The 24,468-nt window shown below is 39.3% G+C and overlaps 1 protein-coding gene and 1 long non-coding RNA gene across 13 annotated transcripts in view; one reads left to right on the forward strand and one right to left on the reverse strand.

Annotated features, from left to right (window-relative positions):
- Positions 1 to 24,468, forward strand: part of LOC124300175 (microtubule-actin cross-linking factor 1) — a 173,204-nt gene that overhangs the window by 55,354 nt on the left and 93,382 nt on the right. For 8 of the 11 annotated variants that reach the window (XM_046753905.1, XM_046753906.1, XM_046753907.1 and 5 more), the window contains exon 2: positions 22,504 to 22,565. In XM_046753905.1, coding sequence (XP_046609861.1) covers positions 22,504 to 22,565 — 62 coding nt within the window. The other 3 variants (XM_046753910.1, XM_046753915.1, XM_046753909.1) reach the window with 2 other exon arrangements.
- LOC124300181 (uncharacterized) lies at positions 17,249 to 17,694 on the reverse strand. 2 transcript variants are annotated; one of them, XR_006907166.1, is made up of 2 exons: positions 17,613 to 17,694; positions 17,249 to 17,487 (listed from the first exon to the last, which is right to left on the reverse strand). It is a non-coding gene; the product is annotated as an uncharacterized LOC124300181 (long non-coding RNA). The 2 variants fall into 2 exon arrangements; XR_006907167.1 differs by having other exon boundaries at positions 17,249 to 17,498.

Here is a 24,468-nt window from a genome sequence, read left to right on the forward strand (position 1 = left end):
GAAAATATTCCAACGTTAAATCGATCGTACTTGTCGGATAAAAAGCTTATATTTATACCTACCCTGAGTTTTAGTTTTAATTTTTTTTTTTTTTTTTTTTATATTTTATCGTACGATCATTTACCGAGTTTGAAGTTTTTGGTAATCCGATCTTCCTCTTCGTGCACACTGGCAGTTTCCTTTCGGACGAAATTTGAATCCGAAAATCCACTTCACCACACTTCGTTCGTTTTCGACTCTGTTCAATAAAGCGGCACTTTAATTAATAGTCAGAGGTTTTCAATTACCTGACAATGAGCACTAGATTCTCAGAGTTCAACTTCGATGACATGATCTTCAAGTACGGGCGGACCTTCGCCGTTTAATTTTCAAGATAATACACGAAGAGCTGTTTACACTTGCCTGATGAACTTTTCACCTGGGAACTTAGTTTCGAGAAATACAATTAGACAGATACCGTTTCCATATCATAAGCATAATGTTAATGTGTATTATTGTTGACTGTTCAGATTATTAATATTCCATCTGTGAAATATTTCAGGAATTTTTATAAATAAGTATAGTTAAAAGGTGAATTTTGAGAACGTTCGCCTCCATCTATTATTCATATTGAATTGCTGAAGTGTGAGAAAGCTTTTCACGGAATTGCGAATTCTCTTTACTTCATCGATATCATCGTATATTTAAACAACACTTTAATTATACGCCTTTCATATGTCGTTCCGGTAACTTGCAGAATTTTAAATATTACCTGCAGCAGTCGTGTTTAAAAAAAAGAAAAATAAAAACAACATTTTCTCCAGTCGAGTCATAAAAATACATATCGTTACACCGGTACTTGTTTTCTGATGTATAAAAACGATGGTGAAAATTAGAATAGTTAATTTTCGTTGAACAGTTATTCCCGTGATTTGAATATTGCTGCACGACTATCAGTCGTTTAATTTCAATATTGCTGCAAGTGTAGTCTCTCAATTTATGTACCGCGACAAAATTTTCCGACAACCGAAAATTATATGTCGAGTTAGTAATAACAATCAATTCAAAGTCCTCTACGCCCATTTCGCATTTTGGGAATGACCGAATCGGCAAATTTCCTACCTGCTACTGTAAGCACTCGTGCAGAAATATCCGTTGACCAACGACTCTGTCAGTCGTATTACTCCTTCGGCTAATTGCCAGTCTCCTTTTTGACGTTGGCAAAATCCTTCCTGGAAAAAACCAAGTCGTACAATTCGCAACACCGAACTTGGGACTGCGTTTAACGCGCGGTCGTAATTCTCGATGTCTTGAATGAACTTCTATTCCAGCGTGATTTAGCCTTAGGGTGACTTATTTTTTAACTTTTTAAAATATTTAGAGGTAGCTAACAATTATTGAAATATTGCTTATTTATTTTCATGTCTACACCTTACGGAATTATATATAACATGTTAGTTTATTATTCTCGTATCGTGGTCCAATTAATCATTGTTTATAAAAATCATTTCTTTCGGTAACAGAAACTATTATCCAAATTTCATCGAGATGATTAATCTTTCGGATAAAATGCGAGAACAGCGAACTGCGGAATTGTTAGGCGCTGTTTGATGTTGATTGGTGAAAGATTGATTGGATCGCGATACGAAAAAAACAAATTAATATATAATTACAAGTCCGTAAGGTGTGCACAGCAAAAACAAGAAAAAATAAATAAAAAATGTTTCAACGATTGGTAGCGACTTGTAAATATTTTTCTACCATCTCTTGGTTTTGTGACAAAATTTTTTTCAATATTTTTCACATATTTTTCGAGTAGCACCTTAAAAAAAAAAAAGTGAAAAATGAGTTACCGTAATAGGTATACAATATTATACATGTATTGCAGAATGCGGTAATAAAGAGGAATAAAAGTCCAGTCCGTTTCGATTCTTTTCTCATATTTCCTCATGCTTAGTTCATCAGCATCGCGTGTAAGAAACTGGTCAAGAAAATTATTCCGAAGATATAATACGAGCTGTAGGTCAACGAGTTTCGATTTGTCTAATAATTTTTTTTTATCAAAAATTTATTTCATCTTTATTCCCCCTCCCACCGCCCTTTTAACTTCCGCATAACCGTTATATTACAGCGTATGCGTAATGTATATACGATGCTCTCCGAAATATCGTACCTCTGGTCCAAGTTTGCCGTTTCTTTAAGAGGAAGCTGGCTGGCTTGTAAGAAAATTTTGAAACGCGCTTGTCGACAAACTGCATTACGCTCGTATGCACGTATAATTTATATTCTCGAAGTGTTGCGGGCACGGTATTTAGACGATTATGCTTAGACTCGTATTTAACGAGGCATACGTAGGTAGCTTGCTCTGTACCTACGTAAGTCTGTCAAACTTTGCCGGTATTGGTACGGAATACACGTTAGAAATCTGTGAGACACGTCGCAGACTCCTGAAACCCGTACTTCTTGATTACACAGTCCGTTTATTTTATCGACTGGTATCCGCTAGGTCTAATTCAAAGGTGAAGGGAAACTTTATGCACTGAAATATAGTAATTATGCTACGATTTATCCGCATACCGGTTCACCTATGCCGTTCGTAATAACTCGAATTATCGATTATCGGTATTATTTTTTTTTATATCTCAAAAATGTTACGAATGAGATACGATAATAAATAAATGGATAAGAAAGACTGTCCTTTTACCTAGTTATTCGTGGAATCTGAATTCCAATTTTGCGTATCATACATTTTCTTTTATCATCCCAGAAGACAATTTTATTTTTACATTCATAAATCATTGAACATACAGAGCTGGGGGAACAAAAATTGACTGTCAACTATGAAATCGAATAGAAAAATCGAGGAATTTCAAATCTCATTGTATTCACTAATATTGCTCAATTTTTCAACTATGTGTAATATGCTGTCTGTAGATAATAATTAGTTACAACGATAAATATTTTTCACATTGAACAATAGCAGGATAATATTTGAGAGATTGAATTGAGGCTTGAAACGAAAAACGTTAATATTTGTTTTTATTTTTGCAATCGGATTTTTCGACGAAGTTGTTGAACCGAAATTCTTCAAAATGAAGCAAACAAATGTTGTGTTTAAAAATAAATATTGATCAATGCACATTCGTTGTAATTAATTATTCATAAATTTATTGAACGTTTTTTTCAATGTCGCAACAAAATTATCCACATTTCACAGTGGATAGAAAATACATAAAATTTATTTTAATCCACCGATGTGTAATGATTCGGTGTAAAACCCGCATACTTACGTGTGTAGCAAATTTCTCAAAACCTGCAACGCATCCCAGAATTTATTCGCACCGTTCACCGCATGTTCGATACGTCGTCGTTTCTCTTGATAAATAACGAATCCACCTCTTTCTCTATAATTGAAGAGGAAAATCGCAAAAGGCTGTAATCACGCCTGGCACCAATAATGATTTAAAAAAGTAGAAGAAAAACCGTTTCTTCTTAGCTGTGTAATTATTTTTTTGCTCGTGAAGTCGGAAAGCGGGACTTGCAGTGTTTTTTAATTTTCCATTTCAATCGTCACCCGTTTCTCGAATCGAATCCAAATATTCATAAACATTCTACACTACGATAAAACAACGTTATCGGTATTACAGTCCGAACCGCAACGCAGCGATACGAGAAAAACGTGGAAAACTCTGATTTCGCAATCATGTATTATATGTATGTACAAAATATACGATGTATATATATATATTGCAATATATAGTGCAAATTTAATTACAGTTAAAACCGCGCCTGTCGGAAAAGAAATCTTCCCATAATACGCACGCTGGAAGAAAACCGCGTGCGCGTGATAAAACCATATCTGCCCCCCTTCTCTCTCTCTCTCTCTCTCTCTCCCTCCCTCCCTCTCTCCCTCCCTCTCTCCCTCCCTCCCTCCCTCTCACACTCGCTCACCCACACCCACACACCGTTCGTCCGGGTATTACCATATGGGGGATCCTGTTCCTCGTGTGCCTCAGAGGAGGTTCTGGGTGTTCCGACCACGCGACCTACGGCCAGTCCTCAGCGAGTCCTCGGCGAGCCTCGCTCGAGATCCGCATGCATCGCCTTAGAGACATTATTCACTCGGCACACTCGCTCGACGTCACTTCGCTCGACGCCTAATTCTTCAGTCAGCTGCGGCGAATCGCTCGCGCGAATTTTTCACCCATTCGTTCGTTCATTCATTGCCTTTCGGTCGCTTATATTTTATACATATATATATGTGTGTGTATGTATACACATACTTTTTTTTTTTTGTATCGAGTATCGCTTCCTCAGTTCTTTGATCAAATTTTATTTACATTAGCGGTCGACGTTTTATCCGGTTGAATTTATACGATTGGAGCATTGAAAGGAATTTTTAGTGCGACGATGATATTTAATAATAACGTGTAAATCGAGTGTTGTTCTACTTTTGGATACCGAAGGATTTTACGTTGGGACAGGTCAGTTTTCACCTCTCGTTCGATCGAGACGCGCCCTTTTTTTCATCGTCTTTTTAAATTCCGTTCTCGACGTTTATTTATTTGTTTCTTTGTTTCCTTTAGTTTCTATTTCTATTTTGATAGAATTTTCAACGACTTCCATTGATTCACCTTTGCACATAAACTGCCGTTATTTCATATCGCATTTCAAATGTTTCGATTCTTCATATTTACAGTAATGTCAAATTTCTCGTTAGTCAATTTCACTATTTGCATGTTTCAAATGTGTGTCGCGTTGCAGTTGTTTAAACATTGCACAGCATACTTGAATAAAAATTTGTTTCACCAGGTAAAAGGTATGCATAATATACTCGAGTATAGGTGTAGTAAGGTTTTAAACGCGGATTCGTTTCCAATTTAGAAATTAGTTTTCGTCACGGTTGAGTTATTTTGTTTTATTACAACTTCAAACTAAGATCAACGCTGTATCGGGAACGACGGTTTTACAGATTACACATTAGACGGACGTGAGGAGAATCGAAATATGCGCTGTGCAACCTCTGAATCCACAATAAAGAATTTGAATCGTGAAATCGGGGAGAACTTAACGTCGATGTCGTTGGTTGAACTGTCGAATCGCCCCAAGTTTTTCCATATTCGCTCCAGGAGAATCATGACCAATTCCACTTCGCCCCCTGTTCTCATCCAGCCACTCGTACATTCATCCTTTCGCTCTGTGTCTCTTATTATTTATATTTCTCCTTTTCGTTCGAACAGTGTCAAGTGAGACGTCGTCGCGTCACAGCCGCTGATCATCGTAAGAAAAATCGCACACGTGCACGCAATCCGAGATAAGATTCGACGGGAGAAGAACGCGCGGGAAATTGTTGTGAAAAAGATTTGGGGAAATATATACATATATATGTATATATATATACACACTCATATATTACAGAGACGTTGAAACGCAACGGTTTGCCGCATCGCCGCCAAGACTTTGTGTCGTAATAATACTATAATAACAATAATAACAACAACAAGAATAACATATAAACATTATAACGTAATAATTTCTACCGGAGGTTTTTCCAAGTTGGGCAAAAGTGAAAGAGAAAGAGAGAGAGAAAGAGAGAGTAGGAAAAGTATATACGAAGAATTGGATACCCTGTTGTTACAGCAAGAAAGATTATACAGTTATCCTCGTGAATTGTTGGAAAAAAGTGCCATAATTACACCGTCAAGTTGGAATATTCAACGGATTATTAATAGAGGAACATATTAATGATATACATACATATTGATAGGAGAAACAGTAACGCGAAAGAAAACGATCCATAGTAATTAACGAATTAACGAAAAATATAAAAAGAAAAAGAAAATAATCAGAAACTATACACACCTAAACAATTAACAACGAACAACCTGCGACGACCTGTGCAAACTTTTATTCGCCAAAAAAACCCCCGTGAAGAAAAGTTTGTAATATTTATCTTTATATGTAATTCTGTTAACTACCAGCAAAGAGAAAACGATATACGAGGAAAAAGAAGAAAAATAATAATAACAGGAAAAAAGCCAGACGTAATCTACGACTAATCTGAAGTAGGAAAAAATCGAAAGAATCAAGAAATCTTGTAAACTAAACACACGTCGTTCTGCTAGTATTGCATAAATTTTTAATTACCCCGAAAATTTTGCAGTACCTTGTAATAACCGAAGTGTGATTTACGATTGATGAAATACGAATCGAGTGAAACAAAAGGAAAGGCACAATCTACTTTAGTCAAGGATTTTTTTCAATCATCATCTCCTCAGTTACCACAAAATTTCTTATATTATACGTAGTTGTTAAATTGATATAGAAAAAAAAAAAAAAAATCTTCAATCGTGTAACAGAGAATAATTTGCAATTGTTTAAGGCAGTATTAAAACTAGAGAAGGAAAAAGAAGAAATTAATATATATATATATATCTACACATAATTACAACATACTTGGCAACGCTTATTAATCGTAATAATAATAACAAGAACAATAATAATATAAAGAAAAATTATAAAAATATACGCGTATAATAAACTGTCCTTCGCCTGCAACGCAACGAATTTTAAAACGGATAGAATAATTTGAAAAAAAAAAATTAAAATAAAAAAAACAAGAAGAATTAAAATTTTTCTAACAAACGAAACTAAAAGTCGAAATAATCAAAGTGTATTCCGCGTCGACGAATACGGTAAAAATATTCACAATCAAAAGTGTGTAACGAATAAGAAAGAAAAAGTCTTGCTGCAAGTGTGCGCGAATAAATCCCGAGGACCGAACGATGTTTCGATGATCGTTCGTCCGTTCATTCCAAACGAGAATTATCATTCGAGTGTGTCGACATCGTGAATTATCCAGTTGACACGAAAGTAATACGAATAGAAGTGAAGCCATGTCGACGCAGGCTTACTACAAGGAACGTCTCGGCTTTGATCCTGCGGACACGATAGCCGAGCATCATCGCGAGCAGCGCTCTCAGCACGGCTACGAGGAATCCTTGTCAAAGTTCAAAGGTCAGAACGGCGCAGCCTCTCCTAATGGATATGGAAAAACTATCGCCAAAGACGAAGAACTGGACCAACAAAGCTCAGCGGCAAACTCGCAGGCTTGCTGGGGTTGTTGGGCCATGTTCATCGAGGCTCACGGTAGGTGTTGCTGGCAGAGAAATACACACGCTGATTTCTTGTCTCATGATCTCTATATGTGTAAACGAGTGGATTTTGGTGCGTTGCTTTGTTAGAATTTTCATTTTCTTTTTTCTTTTTTTTTTTTTCCTTAAATTTTGTTGTTGTTTTCACTCTTCTAATTCTAGTCATACGTTGTAGATCCGATACAAAATGTGTATATCTCAAGTCTCGTTTCATTAGAGATAATAGATGTTGCTTTTCAAATTAATACTTCGCAACGGTTTTCAATAACATACATATATTTAGTATAGAATCTTAGTATCATTTTTTGATCATCCATTTTTATCGAGCTATTGAACGAGAAAAAAGAAACAACAAACGAAATAACTTGAAATTACTTGACGTTATTTACGATGTTGAAGCAATAAATATACCAACAGATCTCGGTAACTATTCCGGTATCGAACATACGTCAAAAAGCTATCGATGTTGTACATTAATTCGGCATGGTGTGAAAAAATTCTTTTCTTTTTTTCATTTATATGCATACATACATCGATGTTTATAACTTCAACTAATCATCTGTTTTTATAACCGACAATGGATTGGAAAAAAAAAATGATGACGAAATTTAAAGATTTTCAAACTGGCTGCGTAATTAAGCGATTATAATATTATACGTATAAAATACGGAACTCGGACAAGATCCTTAAAAATAAACCACGAAACAGACATTTGCGTTTTTTGCTCGTGTTTCCTGCTGCGACGGCTGTAATTACAAATTAACAAACTATCATTGCTGTGAGAAGAATAGAAAGAAGTAGTCCGTTAAATAATAAATTTTTTTCAATCTGGCTTGCCGTACAATCCAGAGTATCATTCGTATTACTTGCCACAATTATCGACGAATTAAGCAATTTAGGCAATTGTTATACGTGCCTTTCTTTTCTTTGCTGCTCCACCAATTTCAGAATTGATAACTCGCCGTCTCAACCGCAGTCATTCGTCGCGCCTCTGTTCTCGACACAGAGTATCTTTTCAATTGATTCCAGCGATCATTTTACAGATGACAGTTTTTTGTTATTTTTTTTTCTTCTCTTTTTTCTGTCACTCATTTTAATATAATTATTCTTAAATGATAGAATTTTCGAGCCGTTTTCACACGTTGACGCAAGTCAGTTTGAAAAAATTCTAAAACAGTTTTCAACCGAATTTAATGTCAAAATGAACAACTTCGGAAGCTTTCGTACACAGTTTGCATACGCACGAAGAAAACATACATATATACATATAGAGACGGCCATGCGACACGTATCGTCGAGTTAACTCGGCTTTTTTTTTTTTTTTTTTTTTAGTTGTAGTCTCACATATGATTAATGATTGAACCATTTTTATGTATTAACCTGCAGTATTTTTAGCCTATTTAACAAAGCCCGCAGTAAGGCTGCGCTGTTGTGTTTTTATTTTCAGCTTCGTTATCAGTTTTCAAGGATATTCTCAATCGGCTGGAATTTTGTAATATGACTAACGCAGCTTGTTGAATTATGCGAATGCACCGACGATACGCTTGTAATCCTGTGCATATGTTATACAGGAATTAAATACCGTATGGATGTTGACTTTGAGACGATGAAATTGAAACTTGAGCGGATTTTCACTTCAAGTTTCACTTATCAACGAACATTTCGCCGAATAACTTGACCGTGAAAATCTGCTCATCTGGTCATTAAATATAACGCATGCCGGAAATACCTGGCGTAGAACGGTAAGAGTGTAACAATGTTCGGATTTCTTGCGTGAAATCACGAACTTTTCGAATGGAGATCCAGGGGACTGGAATCTTTCACCGAATGTTAAACAGAGCCATCTAACTGGAAAAAATTTATTCAAAGTTAGTTGAATACCGACTTTCTATTACGGCTTCGAAAGCGAAAATTGATGTAATTGTCAATCATAGGTGTTTTATATTTGAACACCCGGTACGAAATCGATATCGCGATATCGTTACCGATAACGAATAAAATACAGCGTGTTTCCGGCTAAAGTTAACGTACGAAATAAAGTACTTATCTATAAGTAGAAATTTTACACAACAAATTATTGAAGAGACCGTTCACGTTCGGTATAAACGACGAATTTCTTTTCTAATTCAAAACGGTGACAATTGTCCGCAATTAGAGGTATCATGTCGTGATAGGATACAAGTATGGGCGTTAATTTGGGCGATTCCATTTACCAAACCTTGTCGGCACTGTGCGGTTGGAGGGATTATTCATGTTCATTATTCATCATGACGCATCTATACGTCATCACTTTGATTTCTGTGCGCGATGTTCAGACACAGTGCTGAACGTTCGAGTGCCGCTGATACTGTCATTGCTCGACTGGTTTCTACCAGGGCCGGCAATTTGTAACTTTTTCAGGTACGGAGTTTATTATAGAAGTGGGAACGGAAGGGGCTTGTTTATTTCTTCTATCTCAATTGCATGGTATTTTGATTAACGTTATATCTTTGCACTTTTGAATTATTTCAACCTCATTTACGCACAATTGTTTTCTTTCGTACGTAAAATATCTTGGAAGTCCAATATTTCACTTATTCGTGACGGAGGCTCGATTATCTAGATATCATTTTTAATCCAAGATATGAGTTTTCAACATTTGTAAAACGAAAAGGTGTTCATGTCGCGGTGAAAAAAAGAAATCAATTTTTGATGCAGTGCAATCAGATGATAATCTTTGAAAGTTTTTAATTCCATTCCATTCCAGCCTTTGCCCATCAATAATGTCCGATCCGTCGATGTGTTTCGCTACCATTCCCAGGTATGGAAACTCCATACTCAGCATACATCAAGTACGGGTTACTTCATACCGACGATGATCTCTACTCGTACCTTCGCGGGTTCATTACGCGTTATTTGACTGGTTGGGTACACCATTTGGAAGGTACTCGTACACGCTTCGATCGAATCACTCTTACGGCGTTGAATGTAACGTCGCTTCTGTAGCCACCGCCTAAACACCATTGCGGGGAAAGTCTCAGGACGAATCCGTGTGACCAGAATTTTAAACCAGCCTTGGCTAGGTCGTTTACGTTTCTTCTTTACAGTTTATATGTACATACACACACACGCGCAACAATCGAGGATCTTGCCGTTGATGCTTTCAGTCTCGTGCGTGGCTTTGGGCCTTGCTGCGATGCCGGTGCGGAGACACTTTTCGAACCGTCGCGACGTGATGGAAGGACAACCCTTCCCTCGTTGTCATTTCGTAGTACCTGCATGCGGTGGCGCAATGGCCATAACAATCATAACAACCTAACGACAAGTCTTGGTATACCTACGGCTTGGGTTTTTTTATTTCTTCGAAAAAGCAGGTTCCTCGCTCGACCCTTTGGACACGCACCGGGTTCGTTCATTCGGTCGGTTGGTGGAACCGGAAACGACGTGAAATGTACCCACGTGATATAGGTATGCTACACGCAGTCCGTTTTCTTTCGATCGTTATTTAAACTATGTCTCTGGAGGGTGTTAACAGCGAAGAATTGCATCAGAGGTTGGACGCAAAGAAGAAAGAAAAATGCAACGAATCTGTTACGTGCCATCGTCGTTGGGTCGACTGTAATATGTTGATTTTTGTCAACGAGTGAAGCGGATGTATTCGAACCATTGCCGGTGTCTCTTTTTTCTTACGTTTTTTCAAGCTCGAGATAAGAATAAACGACAATCTTTGCTAATTTCACTCTCGCAAGTTCGTCGATTTGTTAACCAGTATGAAATAATCATGCATCTGCACTTTTGGCATCGAATTTGGAAGAAACCGGTTGAGTTTCACAGTTGCAGGAAAACCTAGACACTGGATTTACCGTAATGCATTTAGTGCCAATATAACCACTCAACGGACAGATAAATATCAACGGCTTTCGAGTTCAAGGGATTACTTTACCGATGACACATTAAGTGTACAAACCATTTAAATGACAGCGAAGTTGTAAGGAAAATCAAACTAAATATCATACCCGGTCAAAAGCGAATGCAAAGTTTTCACAATCGAGCATTCTCTTGACTGTTTCAAAGTCTTCATTTATCTTGATTGATGATGACGAATGTAATTTATATTTACTTTACTAACCAATCGACCGATGAGTTCGCTCGTGTTAGTGCTGATTCTTTTTCGTCTTATTCTTCTTCTTCTTCTTCTTCTTCGTCTTCTTCTTCTTCTTCTTCTACCGTGCGAGCATAACTTGATATCTTGGCGCTTGTACTGTGGCTTTTTCAACTACCGTTTCATCCGGTCGACACAGCATGGCAGTTAATTACGCAGAATGAGTAGCGAGAGTCGATTGTCTAAGAAATTATTAATTGAGTATAACGGAGATTTTTGCGTAACGAATTCGCAAGCTCCACTGTTACACGGCGTACTTGCTTCAGCTGTTGTAACAGTATTATTTATACTATGCAAAAAAGGTATTCGCCTACGAATCGAATGATGTCACCAACGTGTTGTCTCCTTCGAGTTTGGCAAGTACGTTTCTTGTTCACTCGTGTTTTTTTTTTGTTTTTTTTTGTTTTTACCTCGTACTGTCATCGTAATCGCAGTTGTCCTCGCACGTTATTACCGTTCCTACTTACCTATGCGACATATCTACTCTACCCTGACGTGGCTGACTGTAATTTAGCGCTACGACGAAGAAGAACATCACGAAGAAAAACCGGGTCAGTCAGCAGCAGCTTGCAAGCGAATTGAAGTTATCTACAACGGAAGCAGGTGTGCCTTCCCTCGATAGCTTCTTTGCTGTTACTTACTCTACGACGATTCATACCTCTATAATAGGGTATTATTTGGGAACTCAAGCCTCTTCGTAGCCTTAAAGGAAAATCCTGTAATCCGCAGGGAGACCTGAATGTATTAGAAAATTAATGAAAATTAATGGTCCCTACCGTGCGGTGATTAGCCAAAGTCCTTAGTAGTCATCGACTTCGGTCTTCTGCGCGAATAACACTCAGGCATTTCGACCTTCGTCGTGTCCGCTCATCGGTTACTCACGAAATCACGTTTGGCAACAACATTGTAAATTCTGTTTAACGCACAACTTTATTGCCCATTTTCAAGTCGGTCAAGTGGCAAGATTGGGTTAGGTTGGATTCGGCTCACCTTGGTCACATGTTAACAATTACCGACGTAAGGAGGATCTGGACGAGGTCATCGTAGTATGAAGTAATTAGAATTCCTAGGAATGTTCATCCAAAGTAAAGAGTATTTCTCGCAATGTTGCGTGAAAAGACGGTAGGAGAAAAGATCAACTCATCATGGCCTGAAAAGTTTATAGAAAGTTCGGAGACTTCCAGATTCTTAGACACACCTTGACCGAGGGTGAAAATGATTTTCTTTTCGGAATGTCAAGACCTACACACATACATGTTTATGTATACTTTTTTTCATTCATTTCGGAGGCACCGCGTCAAACGTCCGCCGCTGTTTAGTCTGAATCACATGGCATCGGTTTGAAAAACAAATCGCCCGAGGCACTGGTTAACGGAAGTTACCTCCCGGAGTGTATAAGATTTTAACTCCGCAGGTTCTCAAACCCTCGTTTGTCGTCGTCCTCGTCTAGATTCCACAACGCAAACGTACCGGTTATTGATTACTTTCCCAGTTATTAACCCTACTTTTTTTTTTTTTTTTTTTTTATTGTATCCGTTTGAACTCCTAGCTCCAAAATTTACCATGAAATAATTCCGTAACGTTTAACCCTCTAGCAATTGGTTTTAGTCCGATAGAGAAAATCACAATTTGTGCCCTCGATTTTCTAAATTTTGGAAAATCAAGGGGGCAAAAATTAGGTACAAACGTGTAAATATGCCTGGTACACTTGACAATTTTTAGATCGTTTCGTTGCATTTTTTAACGCGTGTTATCAACTATAACCGTCGAAGAGTCCGTGCGTGGAAACTGTTCAGCGGTTTGCGCACGTGCTTTTAAAACTCTACACGTTATAATGTACGGTTGAACGGTTTGCGGTTATGGAATATCTGTACCAGCTGTATACGTTGGTTATAACAACGTGTATACACGGCTAGAGATAAAAAGAAATATATGCTGGCCACGTGCCGACGTATAAAACTTAGACTTGCAGCGGTGCGGTGCAATGAATGCGGGCTTTGTACGAACACACGAAAAGCCCGTTATCATTCTTAATATACGATGCGTGTGATATACGCACGTTGTGTTGGACGTGCAGCGTGCGACCTGCGGATATTATACAAGCACGCCCAGGCATACTTTTGAATTACACATTGCGGACCGTGCGACATCCGAGTCCAAGATTAAACGATCGTCGCGCGTTTTCTCGCTCTCTCTCTCTCTCTCACCGAGCTATTTTCATTATTCGTCTACGTTTGCATGTATTTAAACATTTCGTTTCTTCAAATATAATAAATACGTCATGTGTACGGTACATTTATGATGTATAGGATGGTTAATGGACAAAACGTTTTTATTGTAGTGCTTAGGGAAGAATTTCTTCCAATGATTTATATATATATATATGTATGTATATACAGACCCTTCAATTTATCATACAGCGTAATGAGACACGGTTAATTGAGCCAAACGGTAAACAGTCATTATTTCTTGCAATAAACGAATGGAAATTTGTCGTGCTCTGAAATTACTATAAAATTTTTACCATATTTATTTTCATCTCTCGAAGAGACTAGCTCGAGAGATAAATGACTCGTTCGGGTAATCGTTAGATGGTTTCCAGTAATCGTGGGAATTCCAAAGGCAAGGGATTGCTTGTATCGTGAAATTTTAATTATCTCGAATACCTACCAAATATTTTTGTTTTCGTCCATTTCGAATTCATCACTCGACGCGAAACTTTGTATAATCGTATTTCGGACTTGATACTCACAACGAATGCAACAAACGTTGAATAAAAATAGAATCGCACAACAAATTCGTATCGTACGTATATGTAACGTATATCCGATATTCATTGTTACATCGTTGTTCGATCCGTTAGATATTTTTTGCCGATAACGAGACATGCGATACGTTATCCCCGTGAACGTACCCTCGGGATATACGTATAAAACTGGTATTATACAGCCGACGATGTGAGTTTTTTTGCGCTTGAAAATTTCTTGTCTACTGTATACCTGCAAGCAATTACCGCATTAAAAGTATCACGTGTTAAAGATTATTAGAAAGCTGACGGTCATTATTATATTTTTTATACACACACACACACGCACTCAATAGAAGTTATTCGATAGTTACTTATCTCTGTAACAACTCGCCGACAGGAGAGTTTGGGAGTTGGGGTCCATGAACGTGGATGGATATTATTATACAGCTACTTACTTACTTGCTTGCTTACTTACTTCTCATATATCGTACACTTCGAGAGAAATGTTACCGCGTATCAATGCTGCGTGCCTTTCGCGAGTTATTACTACGTTACTTACATACATCACTTCAAAAATAGTATCATAGTATCCACTTGGCTTATCGACCTCGGGCTCGTAAAATTAAACTTTTGAAGTACCTACCAGATTGAAAGATACCATTCAGTATTCGCGTCTCTCTCTCTCTCTTTTTCTCTTTTTCTCTCTTTAGAGGCGTGACGCGTTACACTGTGATTTGAACTATTTTAAGTGCGTGTCCCGTTTTGGTTTCATCGTGTTTGTCTACCCTTCTTACCAGTTTACTACAGGCCCTAATGGTAATGCAACGAATATTTGTCGACTGGAGAGGTTGAAGGTGAAATACTTGAAAATGCGGGGAAAATGACGGAATGTGTTTCAAGTGAAAAATTATCTAAATTCGTACGATTCATCGGCTGTGAGTTAAAAAAGAAAACTTAGGATGGTCTGACATATGTAGGTAAGACTGATGTAACGAATGATCGCATTCGCGTATTTACTGATATTCGTATTCGCAAATATCGTGCGAATATTTTGCAAGTGTGAAAGTCACGATTACTTCATATTTTGCTTGTTAAAAATTATGAAAATAGTATTAAGTAAGACAAAAAATATTAGTTTGATACCGAACTTTTAATATAAAAGTTTGTCTTCGCGTTTGAATCATACTCTGAACTCGAAATTTATTTGTTTCTCTTATCAATTTTTGTCGTAAATTAATCAAACAAACTATCGACTCGGTTCGGATCAGCTCGGCAATTTTCGGAACAACATGCAAACGAAGGTAACGTGTAACGTACGACTTGCATGGTGTACCTGTCGGCCAATCGACCGTTAACTTTTAGTCATAGAGAAATGGCGCCAGATTTGAAAATGTATATCCGCATCCGCATTCGCAATAGCTTAATGCTTGAAAGTTTACGTTCGTTACATCACCGGTTAGGTAATCAGGCGATATTTTTTGTACCATTGTACGTATGACACAACCGATTAGGGTGTAATATACGGCTTCGCATGTACGTATGCAACTTGTTGTACGCGAATGAGCAAATTTACGGTAAAATTCAAATGGCCATGTAGAGACGTGCGAAATATTGAGTTATAAAATATTTTCCAAAGGAGAAGAGAAGTCTCAACGTGTCACGCCCGCGCCTTTAGAGACCATTTACGGGCTTCTCTCCTTGCACGGTGCGAATCGCAGGATTTCTTTTCGCGTGGGCTTCTTCCCACGTGGATAAACTTTTGGCAGCAGTAACAACACTCGGACGTTTATAGTTTCGTGCCAAACCAAACAGGTTGGTCCAAAAGGTGCTGCTCTCCACTCGAGCACTTTTATTATTATCCTACCTTTAAACTCGACGGGCGAACATTCGTTTCTCCTTATCGTCTTCGACCAAATTTCACGGCATTCAAATGTCACGTCGTGTATAGTATAGGTATCTGGTATATTCATACACGGACGCCGGACGGTTTTTATTCGTTGATGAAGATTCTTTCGCCCTTCTTTTTCCCCAACATTCTGCGCGGCAACGGACTGTAAATAAAAAATTTAATCGGGAACCGCTTTTTGGATTTTTATTTCCAACGAGTGAATTTTTTTTCACTCCGTCCGGTTGTACCTCCCCCGCCCCCTCGAAGAACCGTGAAAAAAGAAAGAATGAGCAGAAAACATTATACCGGAGTAATTAAATTCGCGTATTACATTCGTAACGCGACGATTTCCCCCTGAGTAAATAATTTCTTTAAAGAACGGAGAGTAATATCGTTGATTCGTATTTCATTTAAATTTTATTCTCCTTCATTCGACGTATGGTTGAATATAATCCGTACGTCTCAGTTTGGACGCTATTAATATACCGTCGAACGGTACTGTTGGAACGATTGAAAAAGCAATTGTTCGCTGAAAAATAAAGATGCTTCGTATATTTACGTGCGTATTTACCGTACGGAGCGAATGTTCTTGTTCTCTCCCTCCGTAGATGACCTCCAGGTCAAAGTACTCTCGTCGGCGTGGCTGTTTCAAATGCCGGAAAATGTGCGGCTTCGAGCCTAGGGTGAAGCTTGCCAAGAAAGTGCGAACCGGCAGAAACGCACGCGTCTAGTCTCCTCGTACGCAGCGGCAAGCCGACGTTTCGCCCAGATTTATATGCCTACGCATAATGCTCTCGGTAATCCAAAAATTGAGAACGACGAAACGCGCGACGCGAATTCTACTAATCTTGTACCTAGTCGTCACGCGTTGGAGCCGCGAGTAATGCCGCAGTGCGGAGGAAAATTAACGAGGTTGAAAGGAAAAACATTTTCCCATTTCATATTCGGTCAGCGAATGAAATTTAATGGAACGTAGTCGTGTTCGATTTGTAAGATGACTCTTTTCGATATTCGAATTCGGATGTAACATGGATTGCGATTTGTCCGCGTGCTTCAGATTTATCGATCTACATGGACGGTTGTTGTGTTATACAAGCGTGAGGTTGGATCGTGCGGTCGCAGTTTTATTCAGGACGCGATGGTTGTTATCGTAAATCTCTGTCGATCGACGTCGACCGAGAAAACCGGAACGAAAGGTGGTGTAACTCGGGTACTTACTCGGTGGGTATATCGGAGAGAAAAATGGCAGTGAGGGAGAAAAATGAGAAGCGATCAATGGTGAGGAGAAAAACTAAAACAAGAAGGGAGACGGGGAAAAGAAACGCAACGAGAAATCGTTGGTTGGTATACATATCGTCCCTGGGGAATTTATTAGCGATCGTTCAACGTTGTACAACTTCATTCAAATGCAGACTGACGGACTTCCATTTACGTCAAGCGGTCTTCTTCTCGTGACTAGAAATCTTGTAGTTCGCACATCGCATCGCAGGCTGCCGATGCCCGCTTACTCTTCTCTACAAAATATCGTCTCGTCGCGTCAACGTGGTGTCCAGTGGTCCTGAAAGTCCTTGAGGTTCTGAAAAGGTCCTTGAATTTTTTTTTTTTATCGTTTCCTGAAAATCTTCTTTTCTTAAGGACCGCTGCGTAAGGTATATTTATTTGTGTTTACTGAGTAATTGTTTTAAAAAAGTGGATTCTCACCTCGAATCGCGTTTTTCGTTTCTCTCTCCTAACAGCTTGTGGTAGAAATAACGTATATTGTATATCTCTTACGTCGCGCCAGGAAAAATTCGGAGAATTATCGTAATATGAATAAGATGAGAGTAGCTGTAAGAAAGAATGAGAGAGAGGGTGGATGAAAAAATTTTTACAACGTAACAAAAAAGTCCGACGTTAGGCGATGAAAGGCGTGTATATGCAGCGCGTCGTGCAAGTCTGCAGTTTTTTCTTGTGTTTGAATTTTTCTCAACGTTCGTCATAATCCGTTTGGCGCCACGTGAGAAGAGGAAGCCTTGTTTTAATCACCGGCTTTAATGGACGACGACGTATTCATCGCTGTATCACTTTTTCTTTATACATGTACATAAATCTAGGTGCCTATCGAACGTTTTGCCATTACGTACAAAGAGCCCCCTATTATAACGTGAAAAGAAGGAAGAAGGGGAAAAGAAGGAAGAAAAAAAATAGAAAAATTCACGAGATCTCCTTTTGCGGTCGATTTTCTCACCATCTTTGTATTTTTATGATCGAAGATATACTCGGGGGAAAAAAAGTGTATTAAAGAAAATTATACACCGTGTGGAAGGGAAAAAAAAGCACCTCGGCTTTCTTGACGCGGAATTGAAACCCGTCGTATCTCGTTATCCCTTATCGTCGTTGCCCTCTAGACGCCGCATCTTCTTGTAACCTTTGATCCCTTGGAGGAAATTTATGAAGCTGCAGCGGCAGTTAACGGGAGACTGAAATAACTCGGGTTATACGTCAAGTGGAATGATCCGTCCGTCTGTGTCTTTCGACAGATTGTTGAAGAAGCTTTTTTCATCGCTGTCTCGGGGTGAAACGAATGAAATTCTATGTATTCCTTGTTCAGGATGGATCTTTCAACCGATCCATCCATCGTCGTGGACTCATTGTTGGCGTTATTTATTTATTTTAATTTTTTCTGTTTTCTTTTTAAACCGGTAACACCGCATGCTTTGAAAGCACTTTTCGAAACTTCTTAGGCTGCACTCGTAAAGGATCGTCAGCTCCTTCTGTTATCAATCACTTGTATGCAGCTTCGCTAACGAACCCGGTTGAGGAAAACATAGGGATTAGGTAATCTGTGACGCCCGGAGGAGTGAATAAATGAATAATCAGGCTGCCGAAGCATTCGAGCATACGGTGACGGTAGACGTTATGTGCGGTTCAACATTTCACGTATAATATCAGGCTGTAAGACTCGCTGGTCAAGGATTGCACAGAGAAAATTTCAAATTGAATATATTAAATCAGAAGCTTATAATTTCACGGCAGTGTAGCGGTAATTGCACTCTACGTACACGTCGGCTTCGATTTACATTTCAACCGACTACAGTCTCCACCTCTCCTCCTCCTCCTCCTCCTTCATTTTTCTGACATACGTTCTAGAAAAGAAGAAAAATAAGATTAAAAAAAAAAAAAGAAAAGAAAAGAAAAACCCTGTCGCGTAACCCGTCCGTTCCGTTATTTTCCGTTTCTTCCTCGAGTACGTGGGACCTGAATAAGAAAACAGAAACAACAAAGAAAAGAAGAGAAACAAAAAAAATTAGAGAAAAGATAAGAAAAACGAAAAATAAAAGGAAAGGTAGAAAAAGTTTGCTTTATAATTTTCCACGGTCTCGTTATGTCCAATTGCGAAAGCCCCTTCGGCGAGAAGCAGTGAACTTGAAAAGTCGTTGACATCCAGAATGTTTGTGGCGCCCATACGTCGAGTCAAGTACTTGCTCACACATGCGTCAAGTTGTACTCCTCGACGCTTGGCACATGGCTACGTAGGGTATATATTATCGTTATTTGTCATCCAAGTCCCGTCCACCTCGCTCTCTTCACTCTCTCTCTCTCTCTCTCTCTCTCTCTTCTCTCTCTCACACAATCAGCTCTCCTACCACAGTTAAACACCGCGCCTGACAATGACCGGAGTAAACCTCGCTGTTGCATATACCGCAAGCCTTAGTCTACGACCCCCATGCAGGTCGGTTCCCATGATAAACCTTTCTCACTTGCCATCAGCCCCGTATAAGCTGCATGCCGCCATGTCGCTTCGACTCTTCACGGATCGTTATTTTTCATCCATCGTTATTCACCCGACGGCGTTCTGCTAAATTACATGCCTTCTTCTACTCGCGGAATATTTTATCGGCGTGTTGTCATGGTTTGAAAAAAATATTGCTCTTTTCTCATTTTCAAATTTACATAAACTCACTCGCTATGTACGGGGTGGATACCTATGCGGTGGTACGGTTGGTTTATATCTCTTCATCCGTGAAATACTATGTGAATATGCCGTACAACGATATCAACGTCGAGATCTAACGTATCGAGAGTAATCAAATTCGTACAGAGCTTTGACCTACTCTTGCAGTTAATCTACATACCTGCAAGTTTTGCATTCTCAGTCTTGTTTCGCCGAGGATCGATGACGTGACAATTCACTTGTACGAGTTCGATGTAAGAAGCTCGAACCATTTAGTCTTGGGAAAAATTTAATTTCGGCTCGAGCGACGAATGGAGCGAGAAAGAACGAAGGACGAGAAGAGAGACCGTCGATGCGAGGGCGTTGACCACTTAACACTTGCTGTCCGCATCTCTTGACGTGTCACGAGGTCACTGGGCGAGTGTTGAACATTACAAAACCCAAAAAAGGTCTGGAATTTCCGGCGGTTGAAACGAAATTTTCAATCGAGAGCAAGAGACGTCGAAAATTGAACATGGCTAAAATTCTGCCTGCCGCTAAATATTTGTCGACGATGAAAATCTTCGGGTTGTTGGACATATCGTAACCGATCGGAATTCGAGTGGTGATCAAGTTTTTTTCACCTCCACCTTTTGTACTTACGTGTGTATAATATTGATGATAGCTTGTCCGGATTTATTTGGCACAGTTTGCCGCAGCAGATCGGGTCAAGTTCAATTTATTTCAAACGGATACAGAGCAAAAGTCCCATAACGTTATTATTACGTGACCGTAACGGGAATCGTGGGAGGAAAATGAGAACTGTTCACGCGCTTGTTGCGCTCGATTTAAATTGAATTGCGTAAAACGTGCAATTTCGTAGTGTTGGTAAAACGTTTCGACGTCACGTGTAGTGTTTTGTTACTTTGGATAGGATATATATATATGTATATGTATATATGTATACATACCGTCCGTTTTGTTCTTCAACTTCTCGAAGAATTTTCGAAATAATTAACGGAGCTGTACTTGCCGCAATTTCGTTATAAAATCTAGTTTTGGTTTCTATTTTTACTTTTTATCAGGCTGCCGATTGACACTAAGGTCACTCAATTTCCGAAGTTCGTCAAACGAGAGATAAATACGTGTGATAAGACGTGTAAAATCTTATATATTGGAACGTAGAAAATAGACCCAGTTTCGTAAGCGTGCATTTAACGAGGACCGAAAGAAATTATTTCCAAGGAATTGAAGAAAGCGACGCTTGCTGCATCGATTAAAACGTTGTTGCGGATACACTTGCTTACTTACGTAAACAACGAATAACGAAAATTAATTCGGTTCAGCTTTCAAATTTCATCCGTAACGATATCGTCGGACTCGTCTTACTTGCCGTCAGCCGCGAAACAAGTGCGGAGTTATTGTAACGCATAACGAAGTAAAAAAGACTCGCTTCGCGCATCGCCATCGCGACATATTATTATTTGAATATCAATCAGTCGTCAATAAAAACTATTCGCTTACTCTTTCGACGACGCCGCGTTTAACGAATCATTTTTACGCGGCTCACACACCGACCTCCTGGAATCTCGCGATTGACAACGAGGTAACAATTAATTCCCTTTTCCCGGCAATCGTTGAGAGTGTTTCAACGTACGTATTTTACTCGTTAGATTTTGTCACGAATAAGCAAGGAACAGCATCGGCGTTCTTCGTACGTGAAATAAATGAGCGTTAACGATCATCTCGCCACAAATCTTACACCGGCTCTTTGCAACAGCTCCGATGATAAGTCGTCAGATACGAATCGATCCCACGACTTCGTTCATTCTTTTTCGCACAAGGTAGTCAAGTTTCCGTTCCTGTTGCACTCGCGTTTTGCCGACTCTGGTGAAAACTCACAATCCGCACACACAACTACGAAACAGCTCGAGCACGATTCGCGATATTCTTAGTTGCAGCTCCGCGAGATCTTGAGGAGTATCACCTGTCAGCTATGCAATATCTGCATCCAACATGTACACGTATAAGTGTGTGAAATATTTTGCACTCGTCGCGCTTCCATGTAGTACGGCAGTCGTGTACTTTCAGCTATAATAACTCTTGGGTTTGCACTTGAGCCACCTTAGCTTCGTTCTGGCTATTGGATTACACGTGGGAGTGACGTCATCGCTGGGGTTACAACAAACTACTTGCCTTACGTTGGACGCCGCCTTTACTTGCGTACATTTACCCGACTCGTATACCTACGGCAGATATAATATACGACTCGGGAACAGTTTTGGCCTAGAAAGTGGTATTTATAAGTCGAATTGTTACACCTTGCAGCCATTAACGCGCAGTTCTAATCTACTTGGTTATTATCGCGGTACCTATCGCGTTTTATAACTATGGTTGACGTAGCCGTAAGTCAGACGACTAGCCATGGTGTATGAAAGACGGAGGTCAAATAATTGCTCGTTATTATCTCGTTTGCGGACGATAATTGTGTGCATATAATATGTTACAACCATGCGTATGTTGTTATTTATACTTGTTGCTGCGTTACATGCGTTACACTCGAATATAGAATTATCCTAGTATATGTATACGTAAGTTTTTAACGAGGTACGTTCACGCGTTGACGTACGTCGCAGTGACAATTGACTAACGGAGTTTTGTGTTTCTTTATGTTCTCAGATGAACGAGACGCCATCCAGAAAAAGACCTTCACGAAATGGGTGAACAAACACTTGAAAAAGGTAATTGAATTTTATAGTATTGCCGTAAATTAACGGACGTTCCCGTTTACAAGATTTTCAGAGATAGGAAATCGAATCGGACTATTCGTTTCGTGCAGTCGTTGATCAGCCCTCCCGGTGCTTGGAAACGGAATGAAATTTAACGAACGAAATTACTCCAGTCATTAAAATCACTCCTGCCCTGATATGGAAGCGAATGGCCCCCGGCACTGAGAATCTTTTTTTGGATTCAGATTCGAAACGACGATGAGTTACCGTCAACTTGTACGTTACAACGTATTGTGCGTACCCACATAACTCGCATAGCAGGAAATCTTGCGTTGCGCAAAACCAGCAGCGGCGGTTTGCCAGCCTTCGACTTCCTAACCTGTCAACGTTGTTCCAACCATCTGTTAGCCGAACTACATATTCATGCGTGTGACCATCGGGACGCAGGAGTTGTAAACAAGTGTCTTCGTTAAATGAAAATATCGAGAGAAGAAAACATCGCCTCGGTTCTTTGGTGTTTAAGATACTCACGTGGTCTGTTTTTGGAAACTCTTCGAAGATTTTTGAAATCTAGCTATTGTTCAATTTTACGTTCTCGGTCGGATTATTTTTCTCATCACGTCAGCTGACGAGTAATTTGTTTTGCCGGGCTGTTCGGTGAACGTCGTCTTGAATAAGTGGAAAAATACAGTTTCGTACCATGAATGGAAAAGGCTTTCTATTCACTTCGCCTCTGTGAGTTCCTCGGGACTTTGTGTGGATAGAATATGCACATTACAGAGAAAAGGAATAGTTTACGAAGAATGAGAAATGCAAATAATCATTGCAGGTCGTGTTGGTGTACCGACTTCTCTGACGCAAGATAAATTGTAACAATAACTCAACAACGAATATCAATGCACAAGTGAAAATACGACACAATTGACTTGCCAGCAGCGTCAGGATCGGATTGGCCAAAAGTGTTGAGGCACGAGTATTACAGTCACTCCGATGCAAATTTTCTCGCCCGCAAAAGCAAAAGCGGTATTGGTTACATAGCGTGGGTCGTGAAAGGTTGCCTCGGGTTGTTCAGGAACTATAACGCGTTTAGGTTTTGTAGTTCAGCTTGTCTTGTCTTGGCTTGGTTTGGCTCGGCTCGATTTAACTCGCGAGACCCGTTTAGTCGCGAGATAAAGAACGGCATGATTTATTTATAAGTCGTCGAGCAAATGATATACATTCGAGAATTATTTTACCGCCGTCCCCATGATTCGTTGTCGCGTTGTCTTGGTTTAGTTGCGTACAGGGAACTTGAATAAACCTGCAACGCTCCAGCTCACCTCTCAATTGTCTCAATTTATTCATAACTACTTCTGTATATGCCCACCTAAGATACACGGTTTCACCTTACAGTTTACAGCTTTACTATCTCGATTCGTAATCTCTTCATCGTTTCAAACCATTCCCAAGGAAACTCCCGAACGTACATGTACGTACCTGGAACACAGCGCGCGTTGCATACAAACGACTTTGCGTTCCTTGTCTTCCTACCGTTACGCTACTGTTATCGATTCAAAACTGTACTCAACTCTTGAACGTTGACGAAAGTGTTCGTGCTGTTTGCGAAACTTTGGAATAACTTGGATAATCCGGAAACTCGATTCAACAAAATAATTGGTAACGTGGTAAAGCTTAGTTAACATTTGAAGCAAGTACGATTACGAAATCTTAAAGACGTTGGACTTCGTTTCTTGTTCACGAAAGAACCTTCGGGATGTTGCGTTTGATTAAACACTTACGTGATCAATTTTTGTTGGGCATATTTTGCGAGAGTTATAAATTAGAGCCATTTTTCAAACAGCTGACTTGTTTAACGCGTTCAGAAGGTCGCTCGCCCACTTCAACGAGGATTAACCTCATTGCCTTTTGATCGATC

The sequence above is a fragment of the Neodiprion virginianus genome, chromosome 3 (genome assembly GCF_021901495.1).
Source record: "Neodiprion virginianus isolate iyNeoVirg1 chromosome 3, iyNeoVirg1.1, whole genome shotgun sequence".
Taxonomy (NCBI): domain Eukaryota; kingdom Metazoa; phylum Arthropoda; class Insecta; order Hymenoptera; family Diprionidae; genus Neodiprion; species Neodiprion virginianus.